Source organism: Takifugu rubripes, chromosome 1, assembly GCF_901000725.2.
Source record: "Takifugu rubripes chromosome 1, fTakRub1.2, whole genome shotgun sequence".
NCBI lineage: Eukaryota > Metazoa > Chordata > Actinopteri > Tetraodontiformes > Tetraodontidae > Takifugu > Takifugu rubripes.
In genome coordinates this window covers 16804780-16819500 of record NC_042285.1, presented here as the reverse complement: position 1 = coordinate 16819500, position 14721 = coordinate 16804780, and the positions used below count along the sequence as shown (strand labels likewise).

Below are 14721 nucleotides of genomic sequence, written 5' to 3'. Positions count from 1 at the left end.
GACTTTCAGGCCCCGCTAAAGCTGAAGAGACAATCAAAGTGGATGTGGATAATTGGATGCCGTATTTGTACATTTAGGTACGTTTCCTCTCTGATCTTGAGGAAGAGATGGTGGTTAATGTTTCAATCGGAGCTTCGGGGTAGCTTTTTCTGTTGTTGTTGGTTTGCTCGATGACCTGAGTTACTTTTCCAGCCACTGCCACCGGTGACCTATGAGCTCAACCCCCTGAATTATGCATGACGATTATACGACGTAGTCCTCTGAATTGTAAATTCCCACAATTATACAGCCCATTGTCTATTCATTATTTCAAAACGAATGGGAAATTATGTAAAACTATCTCTAAAGAGGAAAGCGGCGTGTAATATGACTTGCCATATTGTTCATGCAATTCAAATACTTTGCTTTTTCGGAGAGTTGAAAGTAATCTGATTTAAATGAAATCTGACTTGCATGTCACAGGGGATTATGATACATGTGGAAGATAAGTTATCATAACTATACTTCGTGCCATGAGGTGAGAGCTCTCAGGCAAAGAGTGTTTTCCAATTTACTTAAACCTCCCTCAAGGTTAAATATACAAGTGTTGACTGAGAGGCGAACTTATCTACTTTTCTCAAGCAGCATTTTCAAGCCCGCTTCGCGTGTTTGTGGGCTCGGGTGCCCGTGCTGGTGCCCCGACCCTCAGCCCATGGTCCAGCTGCTGTCCGCCGGTCCAGATGTTCTCCTGAGAGCGTGCTTGCTGTCACGACCTCCAATGTTCTTGCTTCTCCCTCACTGAAGTTCTCTGTCTTGACAAACCCTAAAAAGGAAGCGTTGCACTTCCAACAGCACGGTTTTTCTATTAAAAACAATAAGCAGATGTTTTGGAGGTAAGTACAAATAGTTAAGGATTTTTTTCCCCCTGAAATTTCGTAAATCTGCATATTTTAGCTTTTTATTTTGTCCCTGATTTTCATTATTCCTGCTCTGCTAGCTGAAGGTCAGCTAATAATTCTCAGGCCACCTCCTCCTGTGACCATTCCTCGGTTTTCCACGAGATTATGAGAACTTCTTTGCTGGAACAGATTAGCAAATCCTGCTGGAAACTGGGCCTCCCTGAAAATTCTTTCAGGGAGCAAACCATAACGTTTGTGTCTTGCCAGACGAGTATTGCAAATGCTCAACAATCATATTCAATGTTCTTTTTATTGTGCCGTCCACCCTCTTGCTCTGTGTTTTTGTTGGGTTGAATGTTTCATATTACCAGACTGTCCAGTGGGGCCTCGGGCTTTTTTCTGGGCTCTTCGTACCCATCTCTTTTCAAAGTTATATCGCTTTTGTTTGTTTCACTTTTCAACTATCATGTATGCTTTGAGGTTTTCCCCCCAATTTGTAGGTTGGGCACAACTTTAGTTTTTTAACACATTCATCTACGTTGACATGTTGATCTGTTTTCTCCTGTTTTTCTTCTTTTTCACTTTAAATCAGTTCAGTTGAGTGTTGTTGTGGGTCCTTATTGCAGCTGGGTTGTGTAATAATTTTACTGTCTTGGACATCGCTTAATACATTTCTCCATTCATATCACTCAGAAATGCTCCTATTTTAAAACCAGATATCTCATCAGTGCTTCCCGATCCTCCCTTCTCTTCCTCCTCTGCAAGTGTTACCCTCTCATCCTCTATCCTCCTTCATCCGCTATTCTCCTCCTCACCTCCTGCTGCACTCCATCTCTCTGTTGAGCACAGGTATTTGTTTAGGAATCTCTCAGTGGAAATTATACTCCATCTCCGGCGCTCCCTATCAACACACAATTATCACGGGCAATCATGCAGAACAGCACTGAATTCAGCCGAGACTCTGATGACATTGCTGGCTGCAAGGCCCGGCTTCCACTGGAGATAGAGCCCTCCACACCACTGACTCTCTCTCTCTTTCTCTCTCTCTCTCACACACACACACACACGCGCGCGCACACAAACCCACACACTTGTAAATAATGAACTTTTTTCCATTTAAACCAGGAAGTCCACCACAGAAAAAGTCTCTTTACGAGCTTCTGTGAACTGCTTAATGTGCCGTGGTTTATAGTGGGTTTCTCAGTGGCTTGACTCGTGCTGCTAATCTCACAACTTGGGTGACGAATTGGACATATAAGGACTTTTGTCAGCATCTCCACTTTCAACCTGTCCCGATAAAAGGAGAGTCCAACAAACTCATCAGAGCCTTCCATATTTTCCTTTTTCTTCTGCAATCTTGCACATATCAGAGATGCATTTCCTGTATATGAACCTCAAATTGTAGAGTTAATACAGACATATGAGAATTGGCACAGGGGTCCATTCAGATCCTGATCAAATGCTCCACTCATGAGTGAAATTACCATCCGCCTGTCTGTCAAGGTGTGAATACTTTCATCTCCACATTCTGACTCTGAAGCTGTGATTACTCCTTGAAGCACAGGCTCGGAGCAGACGAGCTCAGGGAGCAGCGCTGCACTAGTGCCCTCTAGTGGGGGAGAGTTCAATCGTTTGTACGTTTATTTGACAGACGCCACAAAGACAAATCTAACAAAACAAAACAAATGTTCATTAAAAAAAAGTAATTATAATAAAAGAAAAAAAATGGAAAAATTAAACAAGACTTTAAAACCAGGTGATTTATTCCATTATACCAGCATCTCTCTTATACACAATAAAAACATTCAACAGCACAGGCAGTGTCTTCTTCTTCTATTAAAAATAAAAGACTAAACTCAACACTGTATGGACCCCGCTAACAAGTGTTGTCTGAAATCACATCATTAGTCATCTCGAAACAAAACAGCATCTCACCAAAACCATGATTGTGTTTTCTTTGTATTCCCAAACCAGCAGATGTCCACTGTCCACTGTCTCCAGCGACATGAAATGTGGACGCTAACCTTTAACATAAGATGTGTTTGGGTCTGCTGTGACCCTCTTCAAGTTAAAATGTGCGTGTGTATATATAAATATACACACACATTTTGTTGGGACAAGGCTTCATCATAACCTCCACAACAACGCAGCAGCAGTTCACTGAAATGTCGGAGGTATCTCGGCGTTAAACGTTGCCAAAATTTATCATTGGGCTTAGACATCCCAGCCCTTTTTGCCATAGTGTATATTTTATTTATTTATTTTTGCATTATGCCCTGGACTCCCAGCTTTCAGATAGAACTTAATGTTTTGTTTTCTGTAATAAAATGTCAAACAGCATCCTAACAAGCAACAGTTACTAACCCTCACCCCCCCCAAACCACCATATTGTACTTATTCTATGAGAGAATTTAACTTTTTTGTAGTAAGAATTAGCTTTTAACAGACTTACACTGTTCTCACATTCTGCTGCATTGCACAGCAGAGAGGATGATCATGATCTATTATTATAGTTATTATCTATTCCAGAGAATCACTCCCACCCTCCACAGGTGGGTGCAACAGCCTCCTGCAGTGAGGAAGCTTCAGCTTGTGGGTCTGATGGCACAGATCTGTCTTGAGCTGTAGACAGAAGTGACTATACACATTGCGCAATCTCAAGATTGCTGTCAGCAACTGTTAATCCTTGCTGTTTATAACGTGCTATTTTTCAAAGTAGGCCTGTTTGAACAGCTTTTCCTTTTCCCATTGTGGACCTAAGGTTCTCCTGTCTTATAACATATGTGGTGTAATTAGATTTCTGAAAAGTGACATTTTAGTCTGAAGAAAGCAAATTATTGCTAAATTTAAGTTGGCAGGAACGCAAGTATTAAAGATATGGGAATAAAAAATGAAAAAGAAATAAGTCGTATTCCACACGTGTCAAGCTTTAAATTGACGGGTTGCTGACTGACATCAGTGATAATGAATCTGGATGGTTCGACCAATGAGGAGGAAGAGGAGGCCGGCTAGGAGGCAGAAGAAGATGCCAACAGGCGCGAACATGAAAGAGAGTCCGTAGGTGAAGGACAGCTGGAAGCCTGGACACACTGTGGAGCGCTGGTGGTCCACATACACGTCCACTACATCCAAGACCTGCAGCCACAGCACGTACATCACCACCACACACAGCAGGAAAAGACCTGGACCCAAAATGGCAGAGACATGTGCTAAGCATTCCATAACTATCACTGGAAATCCAAAACAGAGTGGAAAAGAATAACTGTAACGGGTAGAAATACATTAGATTACCAGTAAATGCAGGCCAGCCTGAAGCAAACATCCCCGTATGTCTGAACTTTCACACCATATAAACTGATACATATAATAGGACCTAACTGTCTTATATGAGAGTGGACTTGTATTCTTTACAACGGTTGGTGAAGCGCCTTCATTCGTACCTGACACCAGGAAGAGGCCTCCTCCTGTCTTATACAGTCGAGGGCTGGTGAAAGGAGCAGCGCAGATGATGATGAACCCAGCGAGCACCACAGTAGCCACACCAAGGAGCATAAAGATGCTCCAGAAGCCTCTATAAACTGGATGATAGAAGTGTTGCCTCATTAAATCACAGCTGTTAGATCACAAATGAACATGCGGCGCTTCCTTCTGTAAAGAGGGGCTTACTTATGGCAGACTCATACTCGGTGGCGTTGTGGGTCTGATGGGACACAGGAAATGGAAACAGGTAGGAGTGAATGCACACTTTGGAGTGAGGCTGGTTCGCTGCAGAGAGATGGTATAAATAAAGAAAAAGAAACCATAACCTATTCTTTTCCACCATGTGAAATTCAACAGACGCTCACAGGTTTGCCCAGTGCCAGAGGCCGTCTCCCACAATGACACAGCATTCACAATCCCCATCGGAATATAGATGACACATGATCACCTGACCAGCGACCAGAATAACATCACATGGCAGGGTGCCTTGATGATCACATGAGATGGACCAACCCACCCCCTCCAACACACACACACACACACACACACACACACACAAAAACAAGACCAAAGCAGCCAATGAAACGCTGATGAAGCAAATATCAGCACTGAGGACAGTAACTTCATTGTGATCATCTAGTTTGAAGAGAATAACGAATTTTCTCCTTTTACACTTACGATCCCTTTAGATCTGCACATCAGGAAGGCCTTATCTTTTCACGTTTAAATTAAGTTATGGTGAATTTCGTGCTTCTGTATGAAGCGCTTTATTCTGCTATTAGCTGTGAAAGACTTTCTGGTAAGATAGGAATTTGTCATACAAGTTTCTTAAAATATGCTCATGCTGGCGTGTTGCATGTATAACACAAAATATTTGTGTTCATAATGAATTAAATTTAAATAATTATAAAGCAGTGTGAGTCAGAGTCAGCAGAATTCCTCATGACTCAAGGAGTGTCCGTCTTACTGAACCAGAGCCTCCACAGCAGAGTGTCGTCGGCCACGTCGCCTCCAAATGAACACCTCCAGAAGAAGCCCTCGTGATACAGGGTGACGTCATTGGTGTTGTTCTGCAGCACCACATCTCCAGCCTGGAGGACAAACAGCAGCACAGTCGGACGTCCACGTCATGATGGTGTCATATGAAAACATTGAAAACATACAGACGGGTAATATTCCTGTCATCTACATCTACCCAACACACACACACACACACACACACACACACACACACACACACACACACACACAGCAGCTGTGCCGTCAGGTCAAAGGTGGAGCTGAGCAGGCATCTCTGGCCTCAGAAAGGCTCCGTTTGGTGCAGGTTAACAGGTTCACGTTCCGTGTTGTTAATTAAAACCAAGAAAGTGACGGAAATCCGTCCCAGATAATCTTTAAAACTCAAACAATGTTAATAAAATGGTGGCTGCTATGGCAAAACAATTAATAAAACCTAATTATTCTATATTGTTTGTTTGTACTACTGTATGTGAGCCCACTTGGATTTTTATTGTAAAGTGTCTCGTGTCGATTTCATGAGAAGTTAGACATCTTCCAGTCAGTGATATTTAATACGGTGCCATTCCACTGGGACTACTGGTATTTGTACTTCTGCCATTGAGCCACATGCTAGAGGAAAGCTATGCCCTAATCACTGCATAGCTGCACACGCATTACATTAAACATATCTGATTACACAAAGATGTCCTGCATGGATGTCTCCCCACCCGTAGTGACAGAACGGTTGGAACAACTGAAGACTTAAGTCCAGAATGTCAACGTCAGATTTGAGGTTCTAGACTGTAGCCTCAAAATACACTTATAATGAAAAGCATTGTAACAGCGTTTTTTTTTTGTTTTTTTTTAAATGTTTCTGTCACAACCTCTGTCACCTCTGTCAAACTGAAACCATTTAACGCTCATTGTAACACTCACCTTAATGGTCACACCCAGGTCAACAGGTCTGCCGGGGTTTGGGTGGCAGCTCTCTGAGGCCAGCAGCCAGTAATCTGTTCCAAAGGAGAGTAGAATGAACACAGCTGCCAAAGCCCCAAAGAGCCCTGCGAAAAACAACGCCACGCTCAGCTTCATGGTCCAGGGCTGACTCTGACGCTACTGGATGCTCACGCTCAGTCTGGCTTTCCCTTTCCACACAGTGTGCATGTGACAAGCAGACACACAAACAGTCACAGCTGCACAACAATGCACTCAGTATGTTATGTCCCAGGTGGCAAACGCCTGTTTACTGAAGCCTCCCTGCTCGCCTGCCTTCTGTCTGCGTTATGGGAGGACAGATTGGACCACATGACTTTTTTGGAGACTGCTGGGGTCCGTGACCAGCCAACCCCCTGGGCTATTTCTGGGGGTCTGATTGTGGCTGCACCTCTCCACTGGGGGACTGAGTGTTTGTAGCAGTTGGAGGGTGTGGAGGGAGACGCTCAGTGCAGAAATAAACCCCACCGGCAACTGGACACCTTCCGTTGGCCCGGGAATGTCGGGGCCGGGAGACCAGAAGGGCAGAAGAGCAGGGAAGAGTCCCTACCACACATACACACACACACATACTTATTGCAACAAGAATTACCCTTAAAGCAGCTTCAAAACATCAGATTCACAAGAAAAAAGTCACTGTTCAGCGAAACCATTGTGACTTGTCTCTATATGACACGTAAACGGTCACACAAACATCAGGTTAGATGTGGTTATAGTGGCTGTGCTGGTAAAAAAAAAAAAAAGGCACAAGACCTGATTAAAACTCAGCTTCTTCGATTATTTTACTGTTGGAATGATGACAATGTGGGCTTTTATTAGCACGAACTGGACATATTTAGCGGTGGAGCTACATGTAGACGCTGTCATATTTACACAGCGATGTGACCCTCCCCAGTTCCAGGGACTCCACCTCTGTATGTCTGTGACAAGATCAAAGATTAACAGATACTACTTCTTAGCACTAACACTTCCATCACAGCTGAGAAGATATAGAAAAATAGGTGAGGGTTCTTAATACATGTTAAAATCATTTTTTTTGTCAAAACATTCATTATAAATTAGTAATGTTAGTATATCATTGCTTTGATCTGAATTCTAATAACACATTTCAACACAATGGAACTAAAGGAAAACGACAAAACAGTAAACTTATAAATAACCATACATGACTGTGCACGGGTGCCATGATTAGAATTTACAGTAATTTCATAGAGAGATGTTTTTGGTCAAATTTCAGGCTTTCAGATCGTTCTTGCTGTGTCCTTTTTTTAATGAGCAGTGTTTAGTCAAGGCATTATTTTGAGTCTTTTAAATGATTAAAAAAAATCTTTGAAAGAAAATAATTTTCATTAGCCAACTAATTATGAATTTTAAAAACAATGAAGATGGCGTTCGGCTCGAATAATTATATAATTACTGTAAGCTTACAGAATTTGTATTGATAAATTGTAAAACTTTGTGATCCCCAGTTTGTCCAGCAGGCGGAGACACACAAAGGAGTTATTCGTGTCTCTTCTTCTTCTAATAATAATAATAATAACAATAATAGGTCGTCCAGCAAGCCCAGTGATTGTAATTATAAATAAACAGAAGTTGAGTAAATGGAGTAAAGGAAAATATATAGGGAATAATATAATTTGGGAAACAATAATTTAGACAGACCGCATTCAAACAGATCTATGACCTCAATTATAATAATTGTAATAATACATAAGAAGCGCATTGTAATTGAATCCCACTGCGCTGTTTGGTTCCACATAAAGGCTTCAGTAAAACTGTGCATGGAAGAAACGACAGGATTATTGTCTAATTAAAGGTGCGTCCGTCGAACTGTGAAGTTTATCTGATAATCAAAGCCGGTGTTATTATCAAAGATAACTTCCTGGTTCCGTGCACGTCACTGGATGATACCATCTCTTCTTGGAACAGGGGAGTCAGAGCAAACGGCGAACCAGCTCAAGTCATGCGGGATTTAAACCCTCGGGTTGTCAGAAGAACGTAAACCGGGTGGGAGTTATTGCAAACATCGGCTTCAGCAGCCGCCCCCTCTCATTTTGTGTTTGTGGAAACGGTTAAAGCAGATTCGAACGTCCCCTCCCCCTGTCGGACACAGCTCCGCTCCAGCGTGTCTTCTGGTCGGCTGTCATTTTCATGCATGTTACAGTAAAGCGGCGTTGTCGACTCCGCGCGGGCTCGTCCGGGTCCATGGTGCAGTCTCAGCTGGAGGATGAACAACCACCGATGCCGACAAAGTGCAATACTTCTGAAGACAAGAGGACACAAAGCCATCATATGGTGTGTCTATGTGGTGGGCTTTATGGTGAGTAGGCTGCAGATGGACTTTCCCAAGCAAAATTCATTGTGTCCGGAAATACTAATAATAGTTAAAAGGAGGCGTGCTTTTGTCCTTAAGAAGCTTGTCCCTAATTACTAGTTTTTAAGATTTATTTTGATTTCCATTCACTACTCTTACACTAAATAGGCAGAAAAAGGTACACTGTTGTGATTTGTGTGTTTTTTTCAGGGTGGCATTTAGGGTTTTTTTTATTGTTTAAAAAAAAAAAATTTAAGATGAAAGCGTAAATGAATTGATGCATCTGAGTGCAAAGGGTCAATGTACTGTTACCAAGGGGAAGAGGCGCGTTCAGGTTGTTTTGACAGCTCTTGGGTGGATCCAGTCATCTCATTAAAGCAAAACTGTCAGCGAAACATGTTGCAAAGTGGAACGGTGCGTCTTTGAATTAGAGAAAACATTGTGAACCTCCCGACCTTGATTAAATCACAGTTAATACCAAGCAAGATAACATAACGTCACAATTTAGATGGGAACAAATGTTTTCATAATAGCCGACCTGCTGTCATGCCTTAGAAATTTAGAACACTATGAATTCCTGTCTGAGATCAAACAGGAGCTGGAGCCAGGTCTGAACCTAGCTGTAAAGGGTGGCTGGGATTATTGCAGCCAGGGTCAAATGTCATCTCTTTTTTTCTTCATTTGTGCTGAGAGTTTTCTGGTGTAGCTCCTATTTTGTTTCTGTTTCAGGACCTGTTTGGGGTGAGCATGATTGTCCCCCTCCTGAGCCATCATGTGAAAGCTCTCGGAGCGAGTCCCACTGTCGCTGGAATCGTAGGTAAGTCATTTCTGCAGCTCAACTTTAGACTTCCTACTCAAACGGTCGGAAAGCTCTGGCCAAACGATGCTTAGCAAATAATCACAGCGGCTGCCTTCAATAAAGTTTTTGTGAGTTTGCCATGAAAACTCATAACTGTTAACAGATTGCTGGCATTAGCCAATCCCCACATTCTAGTTTATGCTCAGAATAATACCAAATAAATAAACGACCCTGACCAAATTAGATAACCGACCAATACTTGTTTTGCATCTGGTTCTTGTTTTTGAAGTACTTAATATCATAAATATCATCCCAATAGTTATTTATCTAGTGCAGGAATTTAATTTTGAACATGTTCCCAAGTGAGACCGTGGATTTAATAAGCAGTGCCGCAGCATCTCATTCATCGGTGCTGTGTTATTATCATCTTTGATTGATGGTGTTTATTAGATGTGTTTATCTCATATCTTTGATCTCATGTTGTATTTCTTGGTATTTTAAACATGATTTTTTATCAAACCTATGCTTTACTTTTCATGATACAAAATCATTGCAGGATCAACATATGGGATCTTGCAGCTCTTCTCAAGCACAATAGTCGTAAGTATTCTGTCTGTTTCCAACTCCTGGAAAACGGTTGCATTCCACGATGTGCCTGGTATTTTGTGAAAACAATACACAGTCACACAGTTTACACTGTCTGTTTTAGGCTGGTTGTAGGTGCACAATACTCCTAGTATCCAGGCACTGAAAGCTGTTTTTCTGCATGAAAATGAATAATAAAGCATCAGTAGTAAAGAATATTCAGGTTTTTTGTTTTTTTTAAAGTAGTCAAAAAGAAGCATTGTAGTGTAAAAACACACAATCCAAAAATCCCCAACGTCTGCTAAAAGACTTGTGTCTTGACTGCCTGCAAATCTGGAAATTGATTCAATACTCAGGGGTCATGCGACAAATTTACCAGATAAAGACCCATCTGTTGATTCCCCACGTGTAGAGTGGCTGTATTCCGATAATTAAAGGAATAATGTGGACATCTGTGTCTATGTTCATACTGCCATGTTACACCAGAACGTTCACTCAATTTGGCGCTTCTCCTAGTGTGACAGAGAGAAAGTCTAAATGTAATAAAGGTGTTAGGCCCCATTAACAGCCCTGTTTGGAATAAAGGGAAAACCAGGGTTTTAAAAATTCTACTGCTGTGAGGAGAACGTGTTTGGATTCTAATATAAAGCAGAATTCCTTTTTAAAAATAATCTCTGAATGTTTTCAATGGAATTGAAAATTCAACTGTGCGTCATGTCTTGTGTCTAATTGTCAGGGCAGTTGGAGTGATGTGGTGGGACGCCGCTACTCTCTGCTCACATGTCTGCTGTCGAGCGCCCTAGGATACATCCTTCTTGGGATGTCGGCCAGCATCACTCTGTTTGTCCTTGCACGCATACCTGTAGGTAAGTCCCAAACTGTTCAGGATACACGTCCGGGGGTCCTGCTTCGGACCGTGATCAGTCACACAGACGCAAAAATGGAGCAGGACAAAGTGCAAAGCTCTGCTGGGAAAATAGGCATTAATGTCTGGGTTGTACTCTGGGATCACGTTCATCGCAGCACTTCTGAGTTTCTACAGCTTTATCCTTTCCCCAGAGGTCCCTCGATGTGTTGACTCAAGAATATCAGAATCAGAATCAGAGTACTTTATTGATCCCTTTAGGGGGTGTCCATTAGGGAAATTAGCATCTCCCCAAAGAAACGTACAGCACTGTACAAAGTTACCCACCACCATTACACACCATAAAAACCAATTAAAGATAATAAAAATAGAATAAAATAAGAAATAAAATAGAATAAATTAAAAATAGAATATAAATATAAAACTATAAAAATGTAAATAAATGAACTGAATGAATGAATGAACTGAATGAATGGATGTCCCAGTATTATTAGATCAGACACATGTGACATGACACCTACAGTAACTTCTGGGTGATGTTTTTTTCCACTGTTCTTGACTGAATTGGATTGACCTTTGTTGTTTTCCTGGATTTCTCTTTTGCATATTCACAGGTTTACTAGTGAGGTCTTTGGTGAATTGACTGGAGACCTCCAGTGCTTAGCTACCCTTCCCCTCTAGCCATGCGTGCTCAGGCTCTTCTCCCGTCCAACCCGTCTGTGACTCAACTGTCTAATTGACGACTTTATGCTTTCCTGAAAACTCTTGATGTCGGTTCTCCTCTTCATTATTTAATTTGCTGTTTTAAACTGACAGTTCACTGGGGAGTCTGTTTAATCTCAAACAGCTGGTGGTTTAAATATTTAATCAATTGTCATTTTACTGACTTTGGAAGAGTGAACGACCTAAAACATGAGAGAAACAAATGAGGCAAAGACAACAGCTTTAAGTTTTACTTGCAGCAAGGAGGACGGAGAGATGTGCTCAGTTCCAGATCTCCAACACGTCCTGAGGCACATCTCCCGCCATCCTTCTTTTATTGAGATTAGGAGGTCCCCAGTTACACAGAATTCAAATGTGCCTAAAGGGGGGGGGCACAAGATAGGTCCCATACAAAGCAAAGACTGTAAACCATAATGGTGAGATTATATGTAGGTCTTCACTGATTTGATTAGCTTAGCTCGCACACAGCACATTCTTCCATATCAGACAGATTAAAAGAACACCTCCTGCGTCATGTTCTCCAGTCACTTCCTTACAGCAGCTGCATTTCTGTTGCCCTTCAACAGAGAAGTACGAGTTCACACACCAAGCATCACGAACATTAAGCATTAACAAATAATGAGAAACGTTAAGTAATGAGAAACAATATAAGAAGAATAAAGAATATAACAAGGTAAAAGCAAATAAGAGATAACTTTATTATAATGATTCTAACATATAGTGAGTGGCTGTTGGATCAAGGCAACTAAACAAGCACATAAATATGCATTTAACTGCAGATATTGGAAAAGTCATCTTTTATATTATTTATTTAATATTTCATTTGTTTTGTCGAATTTTAATTTTATTTAGCAAAGTTTTTTTAATTGCTCTTATTACATTACAGGAGAATTCTAGGTAGAGGAATTATTTAATTATTTAATATTTAATGCAACATTTAGTACTGTTTGAGACTGACCTTTTTTCCACTTAATCATGACGTCAACACAGACCCATCATTCTCACTGAAAAGCAAACAAGTAAACGGGAACATAAGATCCTTACCAGTATATAGATGAACATTAATTAAATGTTAAACATGAAAAGGTATAGAAATGCATGTGCACATGGGAACTTTCGAAATGTTGTGCCTTGTTTTCTGTTGTAGGACTGTTCAAGCACTCGCTGTCCATCTGCAGAGCTCTCTTGTCTGACCTGGTGTCGGAGTCAGAGCGCCCCCTGGTGATGGGACACTTTAATGCAGCGTCTAGTGTTGGATTCATTCTGGGCCCTGTGGTGGGTGGCTACCTCACAGAGCACGAAGGGGGTTTTTATACCTCCTCCTTTACCTGTGCAGCTATCTTCATTATCAATGCAGGTGGGTAAAGTGAATGAGTAAAATCTATCTTGTGAAAAGGCTGAATTCAAAATTCATGTGTTTATCATTCCAGGGCTGGTGTGGATGCTACCATGGAGTGAGGCACTCATTCCCTGCAATGACACAAATGCCAGCAATGACACAAGTAAACTGTGTCATGACAATAACTGCAGTAAGCTGATTCGCAACGGCTCTCGTGCAAATAGTCTCCATCCAATGTTTGAAGCTGAACCAGGCTCAAGAGCTTCCCTGAATAAGAAGGGTGACCTGAGGTGGTGGGAGAGGCCTCTGCTTGAGCCTATCTGGAGACAACTATCCTCTGTGTGCTCCAAGATCCATGTTGTGGCCTCTTGTGACATGTGGGACCTGTTCCTGGTGCGTCTTTTGATGGCCATCGCTATCATGCTCTATTATAGCAACTTCTCTCTAGCGATGGAAGAGCGTTTTTTTCTCAAACCAAAGGTAACTGGTTATCTAATCAGTTACAGCAGCACCTTAGGGGCTCTGTCTGGATTCCTGGTAGGGCCCGTAACCCAGCTTTATGGGAACAACATGCCGGCTCTGCTGCTTCATTCCACCGTTCTCACCTGCTCGCTGATCTTCATGTACGCGACTGCTGCCAGCGTGTGGCAGGTGCTGCTCACCTCTACCTTTTTCTCCATTTCCACCAACATCGGACGGACATGTGTCACAGACCTGGAGCTTCAGAGAGGGGGGCTCCAGGCCAGCGGGACCCTGATCGGAGCCGGGCAGTCGGTTACATCAGTTGGCAGGATTGTAGCTCCTCTCCTCTCTGGTCTAACCCAGGAGTTTAGCCCATGTGGCCCCCCCAGTCTGGGAGTGATACTGGCTCTTGCAGCCGTGGGCTTATTGCTCATCAGGATCCCCAAATGGGACAAACGGGGGATAAAAGTAGCCACACACTGAGACTCTGAGTAGATTCTGGACATGGACGCAGCTCTACCAGACACAGAAGTGCTCTTGTACATTTGGCAGTTGCTCTCTGAAGGTGCACCACAGACATCTAGCAACACCTTTCAAATATCTCCAATACAACTTTTTCTCTGTTATTGACTATGGAGGAGTAACTGCATCCTCAGGGCTCAAGTGGTGAGATGTTGTTTGGGGAAAAGTTTATTGTCACCACACTTGTTCCGACAGAAACTGGATCTAACGTTGTGACAGATTTAGTGGGGAAAAAGGCACATATTTTTTATTGTCATTAATAAATCACTGCAGTTGCCCCGTGGTTGCCATCAACCTGCTGAAGATACACGACTTGTCAACATGCTGACAGATACAAACAACAGGAGGTGATCCTTCCTCCATTTAAAGCAATAAGTAGCACAAAATCTTCCATCAGCCTGTTTTTTTCTACCAAACAGTTAAAACTTAATTGCATTGAATTTCTGTGTGCATTTTTCTTCCTTATAGGTGCACTGATTGGGGTTGTAATCACTTTTGGATTATGTTTTGATTAGGATTCTATAGATCGCCCATTTTTAAAGGGTTGTATTATTGCAAAAATTAAGCTACATGCTACATAAAGACACCATTAGGTGGCCCTGCTGACTGGACTAAATGATTACTGTAATAGTTCCTGTTTGACTCTTTTGTAAAAACATAGCTATATTGTACCGTTTATTATATGTGATAATTCACATCTGGATTAAGATTGTTTAAGTAAAATCCATTTAAACAATTATAAATCTGTCCTTCTGCAACATG

The 14721-nt window shown here is 41.9% G+C and overlaps 2 protein-coding genes across 2 annotated transcripts; one reads left to right on the top strand and one right to left on the bottom strand.

Moving 5' to 3' along the window:
- Nucleotides 1-2623: 2623 nt before the first annotated feature.
- On the bottom strand, nt 2624-6661 carry tmem182a (transmembrane protein 182a). Its single transcript, XM_011608334.2, has 5 exons — nt 6294-6661; nt 5326-5449; nt 4545-4643; nt 4319-4456; nt 2624-4060 (listed from the first exon to the last, which is right to left on the bottom strand). Exons 1-5 carry the CDS (start codon nt 6447-6449, stop codon nt 3834-3836), a joined length of 744 nt encoding a protein of 247 aa, XP_011606636.1. The 5' UTR covers nt 6450-6661; the 3' UTR covers nt 2624-3833.
- Nucleotides 6662-8038: 1377 nt separating this feature from the next.
- On the top strand, nt 8039-14717 carry mfsd9 (major facilitator superfamily domain containing 9). Its single transcript, XM_003961796.3, has 6 exons — nt 8039-8670; nt 9394-9481; nt 10020-10063; nt 10785-10914; nt 12784-12993; nt 13067-14717. Exons 1-6 carry the CDS (start codon nt 8578-8580, stop codon nt 13918-13920), a joined length of 1419 nt encoding a protein of 472 aa, XP_003961845.2. The 5' UTR covers nt 8039-8577; the 3' UTR covers nt 13921-14717.
- The last annotated feature ends 4 nt before the right edge of the window (nt 14718-14721 follow it).

Excerpts from the sequence above, each read along its gene's own strand:
- tmem182a (XM_011608334.2), bottom strand. The coding sequence starts at position 6,449 with ATGAAGCTGAGCGTGGCGTTGTTTTTCGCAGGGCTCTTTGGGGCTTTG. Across the intron at positions 4,457-4,544 it reads CGAGTATGAGTCTGCCATAA|TTTATAGAGGCTTCTGGAGC; the intron begins GTAAGCCCCTCT and ends TCTATCATCCAG. Across the intron at positions 4,061-4,318 it reads AGGCCTCTTCCTGGTGTCAG|GTCTTTTCCTGCTGTGTGTG; the intron begins GTACGAATGAAG and ends TTTTGGGTCCAG.
- mfsd9 (XM_003961796.3), top strand. The coding sequence starts at position 8,578 with ATGAACAACCACCGATGCCGACAAAGTGCAATACTTCTGAAGACAAGA. Across the intron at positions 9,482-10,019 it reads CACTGTCGCTGGAATCGTAG|GATCAACATATGGGATCTTG; the intron begins GTAAGTCATTTC and ends AAATCATTGCAG. Across the intron at positions 12,994-13,066 it reads TATCTTCATTATCAATGCAG|GGCTGGTGTGGATGCTACCA; the intron begins GTGGGTAAAGTG and ends TTATCATTCCAG.